Source organism: Lissotriton helveticus, chromosome 7 (assembly GCF_964261635.1).
Source record: "Lissotriton helveticus chromosome 7, aLisHel1.1, whole genome shotgun sequence".
NCBI lineage: Eukaryota > Metazoa > Chordata > Amphibia > Caudata > Salamandridae > Lissotriton > Lissotriton helveticus.
In genome coordinates this window covers 1,366,280,431-1,366,297,899 of record NC_136068.1, presented here as the reverse complement: position 1 = coordinate 1,366,297,899, position 17,469 = coordinate 1,366,280,431, and the positions used below count along the sequence as shown (strand labels likewise).

The 17,469-nt window shown below is 42.3% G+C and overlaps 1 protein-coding gene across 1 annotated transcript in view; it reads right to left on the bottom strand.

The window, feature by feature from the left end:
• Nucleotides 1–17,469, bottom strand: part of LOC144770291 (cytochrome P450 2B2-like) — a 393,669-nt gene that overhangs the window by 263,976 nt on the left and 112,224 nt on the right. Inside the window, exon 2 of the mRNA XM_078654687.1 lies at nucleotides 68–230. Within this exon, the coding sequence (XP_078510813.1) occupies nucleotides 68–230 (163 nt within the window). The remainder of the gene's footprint in view (nucleotides 1–67; nucleotides 231–17,469) is intronic.

Genomic DNA, 17,469 nt, shown 5'->3' with positions numbered 1-17,469 from the left:
GTTTTATCACAACTCTAGACCATTGCCTGTCTTGGAGAATAGAAATACTATTTAGAAGAAAGAGTACCTTGACCCCTGGTAAGCTTCTTGAAGACAGGCAAAATGGCTCTTCCACCAAAGTCATCAGCTTGGCCAATCAGAGCCTCCTTCAAGGTATCGTACCCACACAGCACCACAGCAGGCTGCGCGCCAAGGTAAACAGTGAAGACGTCACCATAGATCTCCCTGAGCTGAAAAGGGCAAAAAGTGACAATTCAAAAAGAGAGGAAGGGGGAAAATATCCACATAGAACAATAATGTAAGAATTAGAAGAATGAACAGCTAATCTATACAATACATTTCCTAAACCACCAGACCTAGGTTGGGTCTGGTAGTTTAGTGGCTAATGCGTCCACTGTAGCGGCCTCATGGTCACAGGTTCATATCCTTGTGGGTATACTCAGCCTGTCATTCTCCTAAGGTCGATAAAATGAGTACCGTTGGGTAAAAAAAAACCACATCTGTTATTCAGCACCAAGATACCCTTCTGGGTGAACGTGCACTTTACAAATACACATGCTATGTTATGTTTAGAGCCAATTCATAGAGAATCGGCCAATGCTTTTAAAGCCAAGGTAAATAAACTATAGAGTGGTGAACTCTTGGATAAATGTTGTAGTCAGACTTGAAGGTACATAGTTACTGTAATGATATCTGGAGGCAGGCTGTAATGTATGTGTGTATTTTGGAAAGTTGACTTGCATATGGACTAGCCAATCCAAAAACAAGATATCACAAAGCTATACAAAACACACTTGCCTCGCTTCCTAATTGTATGATTTTGGATTTTCAACCATGCAAGAGTGATGGTCTTTGTGGTGCAGAGATAACCAGAGAAGGCGAGATAATATGCGCGACAGTCTGAGTATTTGGAATTGAAGGCCTTTTAAATAAGCCGGAAAGCATGAATGTTATGCAGGCGTTTAGGGGCACACATTGGAGTTCCAACAGGACTGATGCAGGGTAGGTGTGTTTTCAGTGTCTGGTCAGGAGGGAAGCTGCATGAAAGGCTGCTAACAAAGGTGTAAGTCTCGAGTCGGGAGTTCAGTTCACTCCAATGTGCAGAGTGTAGAGCAGAGTTTGTCTAATACGGTGTTGGTGCCAGTAGGTAGAGCGCCTCGCAGTGGGCATCTATGAGCATATTTTAAACGGTCTGGTGCTGAACTGGATTCGTTAATACTAACAGTTGATGATGGATTAGGGGGTGGAATGTGTTCCCTTGGGGGGGGTGCATTCTAGGATGTGACTAAAAAGCAATTTCCATAAAGGAGTTTTTCATGTTCTCGGTGTACGGAGAGCTACGTTGACTGACACACCCAAAGCAGGTGTTGTGAACGTTGTAGATACCTTTAAAATCTTCAAAGTTGTAAAAGTTGCTATTGACATTTTTGTTACACCATGTAAATGTGATTCCATAGGCGTTCAAACAATGCTTTGTGAGTTAGGTGAATGGCGACCAGGTTTCATCCATCTTGGTGAGGCATCCCCTTTTGTGCGATTGTGAATTTGGTGCAGGACCGTAATCCCATATATAATGTGCTCACTGAATATAGGAGAAGAGGCGAGTGAAAACCATAACTGATTATTCAATAGAATTTCAATGTTACTATGTGCTTGCACATCTGTTCGATAGATCTCAGCGCATAGTGGGCATCAAAGAACATAAGTGAGATGGGAGCTATGGAGATTTGTGCTGCTGGTGCATGCATCTGGAGTAGAAATGTGAATGAAGTTGAGTGGTATGAATATTGCTTGTTTTGTGATGATGATTGCACGTGGTAGGCAACAGTACTCATTTTCAGGGACCAGGGCTTATTTTGTATCATCAGACTTTGACCTAGAGAAAGGTAGAAAAGAGGAAAAAGAAGGAAGGAAGAGAAAAATCTGAACACTGTGGCAAAGGAGGCATGAATAAAACAGACAGGAATTATAGGGTGGTGGGAGAAAGCGGCATGAACGACTAGTGGGATTCTAATAACAATTCTCTTACTTTTTAAAAAAACGAATTATCAGCGAGTGTGAAAACACATTTGTTATGGTGAAGTGGGCAGATGTGTTTGTATGCGCCTCACTGTGAATTTCCTGGAGGTGGAGCAGAGGTTGTAGTGTTATGCCCAGACTTGGCATCCTTCAACCAATGTGCTTAATACTGTAGCCGTAATAGAGAGGAAAAAAATATCAATTGGTAAGTAAAGATTTCTATACATCACTCAACATGTATGTACCTTGATGACATAAATATAAATATTTGTTCTAAGTATGTAGATGTGGAGGTGACGTCACGCTGGGCCGTCCTGACCACGCCCAGTCGTAAATCACCCGCACCTCGGCAGAATTCCAGCTGCGGTCAACGGGTTAAGTATCGGTAAACCATTTTTTAAAAATGATTGAAGGGGTCAGGGTAGAGGTACCCTGACCCCATGTGTGTGTTACAGAAGTGTGAGAGGGACATATGTTGGGTACAAAATTGAGTGATATTGTTTTTTTCCACTTTGGCAACCCACAGATCTCCGCGAGGCTCTGTGCGGCCCTCTTGTAAATCTGCAGCGCATCAGTGGAACTTGCCATACTTTGGGAAAAAAAGTACTTTCAGACCCACTCAGACACCCTCACAGGTACTCTCACACCCATTTGCAGACCCACACAGGCAGTCACATACCAACTCACAGACCTAAACAGGTATTCACACACCCACACACAGATCCACACAGGCACTCACACACCCACACACGCACACACACACACTCACACATCCACCCACAGATCCACACAGGCACTGACACAGCCACTCACAGACTGACACAGACACTTACACACCAATTCACAGACCCACTAAGGCATTCACATACCCGGTGACATCCCCAGGCAGGAATTCACACACCTACTCACAGACCCACTCACACACAGACCCACACATGTACTCCTGCACCCACTCACAGACCCACACAGCCAATAACACAGCCACTCACAGACACACACACACCCATCCACAGACCACTCAGGCATTCACACACCCAGTGACATACCCACACAGGAACTCACAGACACACTCAAAGGCCAACACAGGCCCTCACACACAGTTCCATATACCCCCTCACAGACCCACACAGGCACTCATATACACACACACACACTCACAGAACCACTCACTGACCCACACACTCACAAAGCAACTCACATAACCACACAAACACTCAATACCCACTCAGAGATGCACATACACACTCACACACTCACCAGGGGTGTAACACAGGCCCCTGCAGCCCCCGCAGTGCGGGGGGCGCTCACCCTCCAGAGGGCCCAATCAGCACCGCACTTCTGCTGGGGAGCTCTAGTTTGAGTCCGGAGGGGGCCCCTTCACCTACCCTGCAGGAGGGCCCCCTCAAGGTTCGTTGCGCCACTGACACTCACTCACACACACACTCACAGATACGCACAGACAGTCACACACCCACTAACAGGTCCATAGCACCACTCACACAGCCAGTCACAGGTCCATAGCACCACTCACACACCCATAGCACCACTCACATACCCACTCCCACACCCGTACATCCACTCACACAGCCATTGCCACACCACATCTCACATTCATACAACCACTTACACATCTATCTAGCCTGCGACACGCCGACTCACACAGCCAGTCAAACACCTTCTCACAGACATATAGAGGCACACCCACACATAGATACCCATGTTGCCTACTATAATAAATGTGTTGTTACTTTACAGAAATGGTTTTGGATGTGGGAAACCTGCTGCCATTGTGTTGAATGTGTGCTTTTTGTTTGAGGTCGGCGATGCTCACAACACTAAAGCATGACACATAATCCACAATATAGCCCCATTTTAAATGGAAGGAGTAGCAGCACTGAGAAGAAGGCTACAGTAGAATGAGGCAGTGTTGAAGAAAAAAGGGATCTAGAATGGAGGACAGCAAGTAGAATATAAAAGAACATATTGGATTGTATGGTGGATATCTGCATGGAACTAAAATTAAGTAGTGATTTGGAGAAAAAAGTAACTACACTTGTGATTGGTTTTCATTAAAAAAAAATGTAAGGGATATGCTTGAAAATGAAATCTGTCAGCCACACCTTCTACAATGTAATTTGAAGCTGGTATGCTGCTTACAGAAAGTAATGTGTACTTTTGACCTAGTGGTAGGTAGAGAGTGCTGCTAAAATTGTCACCATGGACACAAAGCTAAAAAAATATGGGTTAGGGGAACAAAAATGACTGCACTGTGAAATTTAAAGAGTGGTGTGGGAACATTGGTCATTAGGGAGTGTTTGGCTTTTAATGGAGTAGTTTTTACATAGTAAAACATAAATGCAAACTATTAAAAGTAGATTGTTAAATACTTCTAAGGGCTGTTTTTGCTTATAGCATGTCATTTAATAGTACGTCATTTCCACCCACTCACACAGTCAGTGAGGCACTTACACACCCAGTTACAGTCCCATAAAAGCACTTATGTTCCCACCACTCATACAGCCAGTGACTTCCACACTCAGTCACACACCCATAAAACCATTCACATACCACCATTTACTCACCTATGCATACACTTACCTAATTATTTACACATTCATACAGGCACACGCAGTTATGCACCAGTACAAGCATTCATGCACCCAGCAGTCGGTCAGTTTCACATGTACTTACACAAATACAGCTACTCACATATCTGTGAGAGAGCGACAGAGGCACTTACACATACATTCACACCCACACAGCACATATGTATCCAGTAGTAACTAAGCTAGTTGCACACAGTTAAATGCCACAATGCTCACTAATGCAGCCAGTAAGCAATCCATTCAGCCACTTACATACACATTTACAGACCCATGGATTTACTAAGAGAGCCAGTCAAAAAGCAACAGTTTCTTACACATTAAGCGACATACCCACAGAGGATCTGATAGAGTCACACAGATAAGTAGTAAAATACTGCCAGTTCTATTCACCCACCCAGACAAGTAGCCTTTTAAAATGTATTGGAACTGCTACTGCAGAGCCTGTGCGTGCAGTTTTACTGCTAGGCTGACATGGCATTTAATACCCCTTTCCATTGTTTAAACTCTCCTTTTTACACATAGGTCACCCCCAAGGTACGACCTAGATAACCCAATGGGTAGGGTGCAGAGTAGTTAAAAGGTAAGGCATGTATTTTAAGCTTCAGTCACTTACACTTGCACTTACAGATCCATACACCCAATTATATAGCCAGTCACCCACCAATACAGCCACAAACATACCTATTTACAAACCAATACAGCCACTGTCCCCTCCAGTCGGAAATAGACAGAAAAACTTGCTCACACACTCTCACTGTACTTATGTATCCACGTCTACTAAAGCCACATGCACACACAGCTACACAGCCAAACATCGACTAGCACAGCCAGTTACTAATCCATACAGCCACTTATATGCACACTTAGACACCTCTACAGTTATTAACTCACCCAGTCAATCAATATGCATTTATAAGGTGTAAGATATACCTTGTCAGAGGTGTCCCGCCACTAGTGCAGACTGACTACAAAGAACGGCATGGAAATACTACATCTGTGAGAAAAGCAGAGTCTGTAAGGTCTTCATGAACTCTAGTTCTGACTTTATCATGCACATATAGGGGTGCAAGGCATTCCAGAGTTTGGCTGCCCTGACCGAGAATTACCTTCCTCCTTGATGCTCTTTGACATATTGTGGCACACGGAGCAGACATGAGTGCCTAGATCTCAATAAGCAATCCTGATGATACAGGCTAAGCCTCTGCTTAAGATAGCAGGGTGTCCAAGCTTCTTATGGCTGTGAAAGTCAGCATCAAGGCCTTGAATTCAATCTGATGAAAGCCAATGTAACCATCTCAGACGAGGGGTAATATGATGTAGAAAGGGCACTTTGTAGATCAGCCTAACTGCTGCATTCTGAACCATCTGTAGTCTGTGAACCAGATATGCCAGGAACCCAATATACAGACTGCATAGTCCAGCTGGGAGGTAATCAGGGCATGTATGATCATCTTATGGCTCTCCTCGAGCTGATATCTTAAGACTTTCCTCAATGACCATAACTTCCAGAAGCATGTGGCTGAGACCTGTCGGAATGTGGGTCATAAACGTGAGATCAGTATCAAACCTGATAACCAAATTTGATTAAAGAACAAGGCCTCAGTCTTATCTGCATTAAATTTCAAGCAATTGCCATACATCCACATGGAAATCTGCTTCATGCATTCTTTGAATTTATTGAATGCTTCCGGGGAGTGCTACTTGAAGGACAAAACCAGCTGTGTGTTGTCATCGTAGGAGACTACTTTCACGCCCCAGGATGAAATAATGGGGGCGAAAGGGGCCAAGTTAAGATTAATAAGCAGTGGGCTCAAAGCTGAGCCCTGCGGCACTGCACACACCAAAGTTTTGGGTGAGGATGAAAAAGGTTGTAAAAAGACCTGTTGAGAGCGGTCTTCCAGATAGGACCGAAGCCATGAGAGTGCCATTCCCCTGACGCCCAGATGCTATAAGCGCTCCAGCAGGATCCGATGCGAGACCATGGCAAAAGCTGCTGCCAGGTCCAAATGTACTATCATGACTGCGGCCCCGCTATCTACAAACTCTTGTACTGATTCGGAAATTTCAAACAAAGAGGTTTCCTTGCTATATCCTGCTCAGAAATCTGATTGAGAGTCATGGAGGAGGTCATTCGTTTCTGCAAAAACTGTGAGCTGTTTCTCAACCACCTTTGAGGATTTTTGCCGGGGTTGGCCGGAGGGAAATCGTTCTAAAATTGCAAAGCATACTCGGATCTGCGTTTGGTTTTTTCAACAGAGGCCATAAGAATGCTTGTTTCCAGGCACTAGGAAAAGTACCCAGGTGTAAGGAGGAATTCCAGATCTGGTTTAATGTGGTACTGAGCCATGGGGCCATCATTCTAAAGAGGGGGGAAGGACATGGGTCCATAGGTGAGCCAGATTTGCATTGCAAGAGTTCTGCCAATAAGTCTTCCAGAGAGATGGGGAGAAATTCCGAGCACGAAATAGGGGAATCAGCGGTCAGTAGCTCCTGGTGAGCCAATGACCCCCATCCCGTGGGAATGAGGATTATAGTTTCTGAATTTTTTATTCAAAAACAAAAATTAGACAATCTTGTGCAAAGGGAAGATGAGGGGTGCTGTCCATGGCTTCCAGAGCAATAAAGGATTTTTTGATATTAAAAATGTCTTTAGCTGAGTTTTCTGAGCGCTCAATGCAACTGACAAAGAAGTCCCTCATCTTACTCCTCCTCAGTCTGCGAATTAAACTCAGAGCCTCCTTATAAACATTTTTATCTTCAAGGTTTTCATAGGCTTTCCTACAGGTGCACTCAAATTTCTTACAATGGCTGTTCGGCACCCTCAGTTCGTCCGAGAACCATGGAGCTGAGGGTTTTCTTCTACTTGAAATAGCTGGTCTTTTTAGGGCTACAGTGTCTAGGGCATTCGTGGCCCATTGGTTAAAGCAATATGCATCACGATCAGTTTTACGGGATAACTGGGGCACAGATTCCTGAAAAGCTCGTCCTAAGTTATCCTCAGTTACATTTTTCCAGATCCTCCGCTTTTCCACTACTCTCTGATTATTGACTGACCTAGCCCCGAAGCAGAAAGAAAAAGGGACCAGGAAATGGTCAGTCCATACAAGGGGGAGCGGGTCGTCCACTCTAACCTCTTGATTGTTGGAAAAGATTAGGTCTAGTTTATGGCCTGCTCGGTGTGTGGCTAAGGTTACCCACTGAGTAAGGTTAAGGCCACCTAATGTAGCTGGGATGCCTGAGAGCAACCTTGATAATCCACAATGTAGATTGAAGTCCCCTGGGACTGTGACATTAGCATACTGTAATGTCAGCTGGGCAAATGTGTCGCAGAGCTCTATCATGTAGCTATGGGGGCAATCAGGTGGCCTGTAGATCAACAGACCTGCAAAGGAAAAGGGGAAAGTTTGATGCAAAAGGGCAGGCCCTCAATAGTGCCAATTTGGCCCAATCTCGATGTGGAGATCTCTCAGTTGTCCCTTGGGACAATAGCGACACCTCCCCCTGCCCTTCCACAAAACCTGCAGGGTCCGCTAAAGCTATGTCGGTGTTTGAACCCTCCTTCAGCCAGATTTCCATAAGGGACATCACGTTCCAGGTATTATTGACTAATGACAACCATATGTAATCCGCATGTTTTGAGAGTGATCTGCAGTTTATAAGGCAGGCCCTCACCCTGGATGATCTTTCGTAGTGGAGCCTGGAGACAGATGCTATTCCCCCTTCTGGCTCTGACTGTGTCTCCAGCGTGAACTTACAGGCCTTGCAGCAAAGTTCCATGCTTCCTACTCCCATATCCAGGCATGTTATCTCGTCGCTACAAGGATCCCTCTTGAGAGCCATAAGAGAGTCTCTTGACCAAGTAATGATCTGGGTCCAAGTAGATTTGGCAGCATCGCTGGCGCTGCCCGCGATCCGGATGCAGACTGGTGTGAACGGTCTTGCCTTTGGCAAATGTTTGGCATGCCAGCGGCACACCCACTGCATGCTTCCGCATTGGGGCTTTCATTAAATAGCTGAGGGGAAAACCGGTCGAACAACTAGACCACTGACCGCCCAAGATGGAGTCTGTAAAACGGCCCTACTAAGTGGAGGAAAGATGGCGCTCCACTTGGGACAGACCAGAAAATGATCCGGCCCCCACCCTACCTTCTGACAGTGGCTAACAGCAACACAAACTAAGTCTAGAAAATGCCCCAGCAGTTATGCAGCAATTAATCATACACCCTGCAACATGCAGCAGTGTACTTGGTAAAAACGGGAAAAATTGGGATAAAAATATGAATGTGTCACATAAAAAAAAATGTAAAACACTCTTGCCTCACTCTATCAGCAGGTATATCGATCTCAGCTTGAAAGCCAGCTCACATACTGAAACACCCAGTTCACCATAAGAATCTGAGCAGTGATAAAGTGTATGAGCTTGTCACCTAAACATGGTTTCATGGACTTATGTATAATTGGCATATTTAATTGATCTGTAAGTCCCTAGCAGAGTGCACTACCTAGGCACAGGACCTGTAAATTAAATGCTAATAGTGCTCCTGCAGTACTAACAGTTTTAAATTGTTGTCCCTTTTTTAGGAAGAAAATAAACAAGGTATTGAAGGTGGAAGGCAACTGAAAAGAAGCAACTGGCTTCAGTTTGTGAAAAACTAGAAGGTTCAATGGAAAGCAAAACAATAATTACCAACTGCATCCAGGTCTGCAGCCATGGCTAACATCTTAAGAGCCACGGGCATTTGCCATTTGCTATAGTGAGTTACTATCTCAGATGACTTATCGGAGACAGCTGGAACCGTTATGACAGCAAGTGACAATGATTCCCATAAGGCTACTGCATATAATGATTGTTCTTCTGCTGCAACTATCTTCTCCTTCATCCTGAGATGGTACATGCATGGATGGATAGTTTTGATGTACATCCACATGGAATTTGTTTCATGGGAATACTTCTTCCCAGTCTATCTCAACCAATGCTTGCTGCAGACATTGCACCAGACAAACTTGGCACTAACCTTTTCTCTCCTGAAAGAATACTGAAATGTTTCCAAACATTACTCACCTTTTTAGGATTCACTTGCACATCGCTTACACTATGCTTGGGAAATCTATTGTTTTTAATATAAATCTTAAAAGGGGCTTACATCCCACCCTTACTTTTAATTGGTTAGCATGCTTGCCACTTACTTTTCCTCCATTTCTATTGACTGTCACACATGGTTTCCAGTTGTTTAATGTGTGTCAGCTCTGATCAGTGTCCCAAGGCCCAAGTACTCCATTTCATCCACTGAACTTTGTGAGGGTACACTATTGATGCTGACGAAGGTCAGCATTCTAGTATTGTTGAACTCCAGTGTTCACCTCAGCTGCATGGCACTTCCTGCTTGTACAGCCCTTGCAATCTCCTCATGGCTGCACAAGTGTAAATGCCTCCGTGAAACCAGGAACTGCGAGCTCAGATCACAACAGCACTCACCAGTCCCCCCGTGGCCGAAGCGGGGACCCACTCTAATGCTAAAGCCGCATCAGAGGCTGGCGCTTGTTTTAAGATGAAAACATCAGCCTGTGCTGCTGTGAACCTTAAGCCATTAGTGGTAAGTGCCTCATTTGTATGTGCTTGTGGTGTATTTGCCAATGCATAACTAGAAACAGCCTCGTCATGGTTAATTAAAAGAGGTGTACCAGCAAATCCATTCAACCATTCATCTACTCCATTCCCCCTTCCATACATCCATCTAGTTACTCATCCATTCAACCACCTGTCAATCCATTTATCCGTGATCTTGAATGCAGTTTTGCCGTCACATCACTCACCAGTCCCTCCGAGTCAACACGCACTCACTACTCCCTCTGGGGCCGAAGCAGAGTCTGGCGTTTCTTTTAAGATGAAAACATCAGCCTGTGCAGTTGCGAACCTTAAGCCATTAATGGTAAGTGCCTCATTTCAATGCGTTACTTGTGCATTTGCTGAGAGTGCACAGTAAAATAGCCTGTGAAGACTTTTGACTCACGGCTGAAGCAGTGAAATTTAGTGCCCCATTAGTATCCGCTTATTTAGTAGTTAGAGAGTCCGCAGGCCGGACTGCATACTTTACCACTGATCATTCCAAACTTCCTCTGATACAACTACTAAGCCTATGACTAAACATTTGTGGTGCCCGGGAGCCTTCTATCGCTGCTTGTGTGCCACAAAACATCCTGTCACAAAGCTGCTTCTTTTATCATTGGATCACCCCAAAGCTTCTCCTGTCAATGCTGCTAGAGTGCTCATTAAGCAGTAACAGCACTCGGTATTTCTCTTTCACTACTAAGCCTAAGTAAGACTGATGTTCAATGGGGAAGCTCTCTTGGAACAGTAATGTGGCAATATGCAATTCAGATGTGCGTAAACCAGTCGGTATTTAAGTGATATACGTATCCCAACAAGATTTTTCAATGTCTGTAAATATGTATTTATTTATCTTTAGGCTTACTTCATACATACCTTGGGGTCCATAATCCAGGTGTTTAATTAAACTTAAAATGCAGGCAGCTGCCTTTTTTTGCCCTTAATTCATGCCGCAATTCTGACTCACACTTAAGGCTGAACTTCACAGTGCACTTCCAGCTCCCACCACTCTGGCAGCAGTTTGCAAGATGCTTTCAGTTTGCATTTGAAAGTGTCGAGGAGCATTTACAGGCCCCCTCAGATAAGAATACTCCAGGTACTTTCGGTGCATTTAATATCACTGACAGCCTACCCAACACTCCCAAGAGTGGGTCTAAACTTGGCCGAGGTCGCGGACGAAAAAAGAAGACAGATCTAAACAAGGTCGGAATTCTAGAAGGGAGAACAGAAGTTGGGAAAGGGGCTAATATATCATCCAAGACGAAACCTTCTTCTTTTCTAAACACTGAATTCAAGCCCAAAACCCCAAGTGTGAAGAGCAAAACTAAAGCGAAGACCAAGGTCTCTAAAGCGCTACTCCCTGCAGGCTCCAAATTAAAACCCTCACTCCGCGCCTATTTTAAAGCCATTCCACAGATCCTACACCTTTCTGAAGGCTTAAACAGTCAAGACATGGCGTCGACCTCAGAGGGTAATTCCATATCTTTTGGCCAACCTGCCATATCATTGGATACATCGCTATCCGGGGAGTCAGATCAAGCTGGAAAACGCCCTGGTCAAATAATAGAAATGGCTGCAATTACTGATGTAGAAGCTAGCTCGCAAAGATTGCTAGACCCAGGAAGAGAGTCAGGTCAATTTCAGTTTCAGTCGTCATCCACGCAGCAATTGAGTGAACCTCAAGATCCTACTACAGTTTATCCTGAAGAGGCTGAAGAATCAGACTCTACTGACTTGCGTGGCGCGTCTGGGGGTCCAGATGAAGATGACTCTGTAAATTCTGTTCAACCTTATATTAACCCTTTACTGGTCCCTCCCTTAACCTCTCAAGTTCCGATGATGGCAGCCTCTGTACTAGAGATGTTCTCAGCTCTCACTTTGGAGATAAGGAAAGGATTTGCCGAATCATCTGCCAATCAACTTGAGTTCAAAAATTACTGTGAATCACTGGACAATAAAATCGAAGATCTCACTATAAGAACTGGAGTGTTAGAAGAAACGGTTGGCATTCATTCAGTTTATTTGGATCAGGCAAGGCAGGATATTAACAAACTTACAAAGGAAGATCTGTCTCTTAGCGAGAGGATGTTCCAGAAGGCTCTGAAGTGTCAGACATTAAACAATACATCGTCTCATTACTGAAGGAAGCATTGTCATTAGAATACACTCCTGCAGAACTGTCAGCTGATATTCAGAGGGTACATAGAGACCCTTTCAAACTGAATCCACAGAGATCTAAACCGCGCAAGATTTTGGTCAATTTTCACACTTACGTCCTAAAGGAACGTATCTTAAATATGGCCTTGAAACAAAAGTCTTTGTCTGGGAAAGGCTTTACTTTCTTGATAAGATCAGACCTGTCCCGAACAACACTCGAAAAGCAATGGGAATTTGGGAAGCGCCTGGATGCTTTTAGAAGATTGGGCGCAACAGCTCAGCTGATGTTTCCGGCAGCTCTTAAAGTAATGCACAATAATAAGATGTATAACATCAGGTCGGTGCAAGCTGCAGATGAGTTGTTAATGGATCTGGGTAAAACGGCCTGTTAGGTTTAATGGTTTAATGTTAGACCCGAACAACCAGTAATGAGCCACCAACGGTTTTGGGCGACGAGAACCGCAGGGTTAATGCTTTCTTCTTTCTTTTTCACTAAATTGCCTAAATAAGTCTTTTTTTTTTTTTTTTTTTTTTTTTAGACATACGTTAGCCAGAGAAATTACAAAATCCAAGAGACAACCCTAGACAAAAGAATGCCACAACAATAATAAGAAAATAACCAGTATTGTACTTCAAAATTTAAACCTATCGATATAATACAATACTAATATCGAGAAGAAATATCATTATCATTACCATACTTAAAATAATACCTCCAAAGCATATTAAATTACCCAATATATAAACAACTGTTGGTAGGGCAGCATCAAGAATAATATTATTTATATCGTTCATAAAGTGCTAATGCAAGAGAAGAAAGAGAAGAAAGACCAGCGCTTGAGGGTACTATTATGTGCAAAATTTGGCCTATATAAAGTGACTAATGCAATAAAGTGCCAATGTATAGTAACACAATAATATTACTATACCGTTCGTAAAGTGCTTAAGCAAAGAGTAGAGAGACCGACGCTTGAAGTTGCTAAAGTTATTATGTGCAAAATTTTTGGCCTATATAAAGTGACTAGTGCGATAAAGTGCCGATGTCTAGTAGCACAGATAGTAATACATTTCATAATGTTTAAAATACAATAACATACAATCATTTTACATGATAAAAATGCTTAGCAATTTGATATAGCACAGCAGATGGATACTTATGTTTCCTCAGATGTAGTTGTCATAACATCTTGCAGTTAACTAAAATATAACAATCACTTTCCTTTTAATAGTTCAAGCTGGTTAAAATATTTCCAATTCCTTTCAAATCTTGCAGTCGCACCCACTCTACCTGCATAGGCTTTCTCAAAATCATATGTTCTTCTCATTTTATTAACCCACTTAACATGGCAAGGACACGCCGTAGATTTCCAATTTTGCAGAATCAGGGACCGTGCCACAGCAGTGGAAACAAAAATAAACACTTCTTCTGATTCATTAAACCTGTTCCTGTCCTTACTAATGCCAAAAAGGGCCACTTCCACTTCTGGAAGAAGAATTTTCCCAGTTGCCTTCTCCAAATCTGCGAAAATCTCCCTCCAGAAGGGTTCTAGCTTTGGACATGAGAAGAAGATATGATGCCAACCACCCTGTCCCCTGGTTTTGCATCTAAAACATTTATTCTCGTGTTCAGGGAACATTCTTTGTAGGGCTTCCGGGGTATAATATGCTAACCAACGACAAAGAAAATACATTCTTTTATAATTAGCTGCACGGAGTGCCCTGTTTCCTAAATAACAAATTGTCTCCCAATCTTTGTCTGACAATACACACTGCAATGTGAGACTTATTTTCTCAAGATGTTTGCTTATTATATTAGATGTTCCAGAAGGGGGTAGCTTTTTATACCAAAATCCTATACCCTTATGTTTCTCCCCATATAACGCTAATAACAAAGCATTGGGTGTTGTATCAAAACTTCCTACAACTTTTCTTATGAAATAACTCAATTGCAAATATTGAAAAAACATGAGCCGCCTCGGATGTGCTCTATCTCTAATCGTTTGCCAACTAATTATCGAATTTTGAGAGAGAAGATGCCTTATTTCACAGAATCCGGCCGATTCCCATTCTGTCAGATGACTTGAAGAAATCCTAAGACCCATTTTAACGCATTCTGAAAGTTTTAAATAAATACATCCATCTGAGCCATGCTTTTCAAATAAAAGCCGTAATCTTGATGAATACCCCATGAGTGTCTTATATCGTGTTCTCTTTGGAAGCTTTGCAGTTTTTAGGAAAATAAAGATTTGAGAACCTGATTCCTCAAGCATTCTATTTTAAAAAAAGTTGTCTCTTATCTGTCTAGCCTTTAATAATCCTGCCATTATATCGAAAAAAGCTGCCTCGTAATAATAAGTATAAAAATGGGGAAGAGCAAGACCACCTTGGTTAACAGGAAGTTGTATTACCGCGAGTTTAACTCTATTGGCCTTTTTATTCCAAATAAATCTTCTTATCATAGAATCTAGTTCATAAAAAAAAAGCCAAATTAACTTTAATTGGGATATTACTAAACAAAAATAAAAGCAGAGGTAGTATATTCATCTTTATTAATGCCACTCTGCCAATCAATGATAAGGGCAGTATATCCCATTGTTCTAAGAGGCTCTTGATTTTATTCCTTGTTTTTATATAATTAAATTGAAAAAGTTCTTGGTAGTCTCTGGTCACATAAATCCCTAGATATCTTATTGGGTCCCTCTTTTCTGCCTGAGACTGAAGATCTGGCGGGAGGAAGTCTAAATTCGAATTTAAAATAAGAACTTCTGTTTTCTTTTCGTTAATTTTGTAGCCCCCTACCTTCTCATATTCCTTAAGCTCTTTCATAACATGTAATATATTTTCTTTATCAGGAGCCATATAAAGGATAATGTCGTCGGCAAATAGTTTTAACTTCGACATTCCAACCATTGGAGAAGATATTGTATCATTGTTTCTTATTTTTATTACCAGGGGTTCGATAAAAAAGGTGAACAGCAGGGGGGATAGGGGGCAACCTTGCCTAGTGCCTCGATTTATTTTAATCTTCCCTGCTTGCTTGGCATTTATTATCACCTGGGCTGAAGCTCCCTCATAAATATTTTGTAACATCTTAATAATAGGGGTGGGGAATCCAAAATAACTCAAGGAAAAAAATAACGTTGACCAGTTGACTAAATCAAATGCTTTTTCTGCATCAATCATAAGAATGCATGCAGAAATTGAATTAATATTAAAATAATCTAGTGCCTGTAATAAATATTCTGTGTTGGCAGCCATATAGCGTCCAGCTATGAAACCCGTTTGATCTTGATGTATCACCTCCTGGGCCGCCAACACGAATCTTTGAGCCCAAATTTTCATAAAAACCTTGTAGTCAGAATTTAATAGACTAATTGGTCTATAGGAATTTACATCCTCCGGGTTCTTGCCTTTCTTAACAAAACTAATAATTGTAGACTCTTTAAACTCGGAGGGAATCCTACCACCTAATCTAATATAATTAAATAAATATTTCAAGGGATCCTCTAACTCCTTCAAAAAAACCTTGTAGAATTCGATAGGGAATCCATCAATCCCTGAAGCCTTTGCTCCCGCTGTGGCTTTTATACTGCTCTGGATTTCCAGATTACTTATGTCACAGCCTATTTGATTGAATCTGGATTTGGAAATTTTGGGGATATTCAAGTTCTCAAAATATTCCCTGATTAATGTTTCCTCTATTTGAATATCAGTCGAGTAAATTCTCTCATAGTGATCAAGGAATATTTTCGCGATTCCCTCACTTCTAGTATCTATACCGCCGGATGGATCTTGGATTTTTAAAATGATGGAGGACTCTTGTTTTTTCCTGATTGAATTTGCCAGCAGCTTACCCATGAGTTGACTATCTTCATATAGCTTTTGTTGGAAGGCTTTTGAGCTATTTATCTCTTCCAAGATAAAGACGTCCCTAAGCAATGCTTTAGCTTGTTCCCAGTTGTTCGGTTTTTGATTCAATTTCAAAGTATACTCATTTTCAGCAGCACGCTGAAGGGCAGATATTTTTCTTTTGCGATCATTAGCTTTATTACAAGAAAATGCTATAATCTGTCCCCGGGCTGCTGCTTTGAATGCCCCCCATACTGCGAAAGGCTCTGCAGAGTCCTTATTTTCAAAAAAAAATTCCCTTATCCAAACTTTGAAACCCTCACCCAAGTCATGTTCTGTAAAAGGGTGCGATCCAGCTGCCACCTAGGTCGCTCCCCTGTCGTGCCCTCTAATATTAATTCAACCTCAATCCTCCCATGATCTGAAAATGGATTGCAGCCTATCAATGCATTAGAGATGTGGAGTGATCTTGAGGATAAAAAGAAATCTATTCTAGAGGCTGTATGAAACCTATTAGAATAGCACGTGTAAGATTCTAGGTTGGGGTTTCGGGAGCGCCAGGAGTCACGCAATTGATATTCTGATACAAAAACCTCTAATACCCTTTTAGTCTTTGGTTTTAGTTGTTTCTTGTTCTTATTAGAGGTATCCTTCTTTAAATCCTGAATATAATTAAAATCACCTCCTACTATAATTTGCCCTGTTTTACCCCTTAGAATTTCACTAATTTCAGTCAGGGCCGAGGTGTCATCAAAAATTGGACCATAATAGTTTACAAAATTGAATACCTTTCCCAACAATTTCACTACAACCCAAAGCCATCTCCCCCTAGAATCTCTTTTCATTTGCAAGATCTCCCGGGTAGATTCCTTGAGAAATAAATAGCCACACCCCTCTGGGCGACCCCAGCTGAGGAAAAAAACCCATAGGAAAAATATCTAGGAAGAAACAACTTTGGGGAGTTTGATTTCAAGTGCGTCTCCTGGAGGAAGACCATGTGGGGTTTAAAAGCTATTGCCCATTTTAAAAGTGCTCCATATTTCTGTTTATTTAGCAGCCCATTCGCGTTAATGGACAGGATATTGCATAAGTCAAATCTCATTGATAAGGCTATGAAGTTCTAAACCACTTCTGTACCAACAAATGTAAAAAATGTTAAACAAAAACCTACTGATCTTGTATTTTTTTACTGCATTCACCCACCCCCACCAAGAACCCCCCCAGAGATGC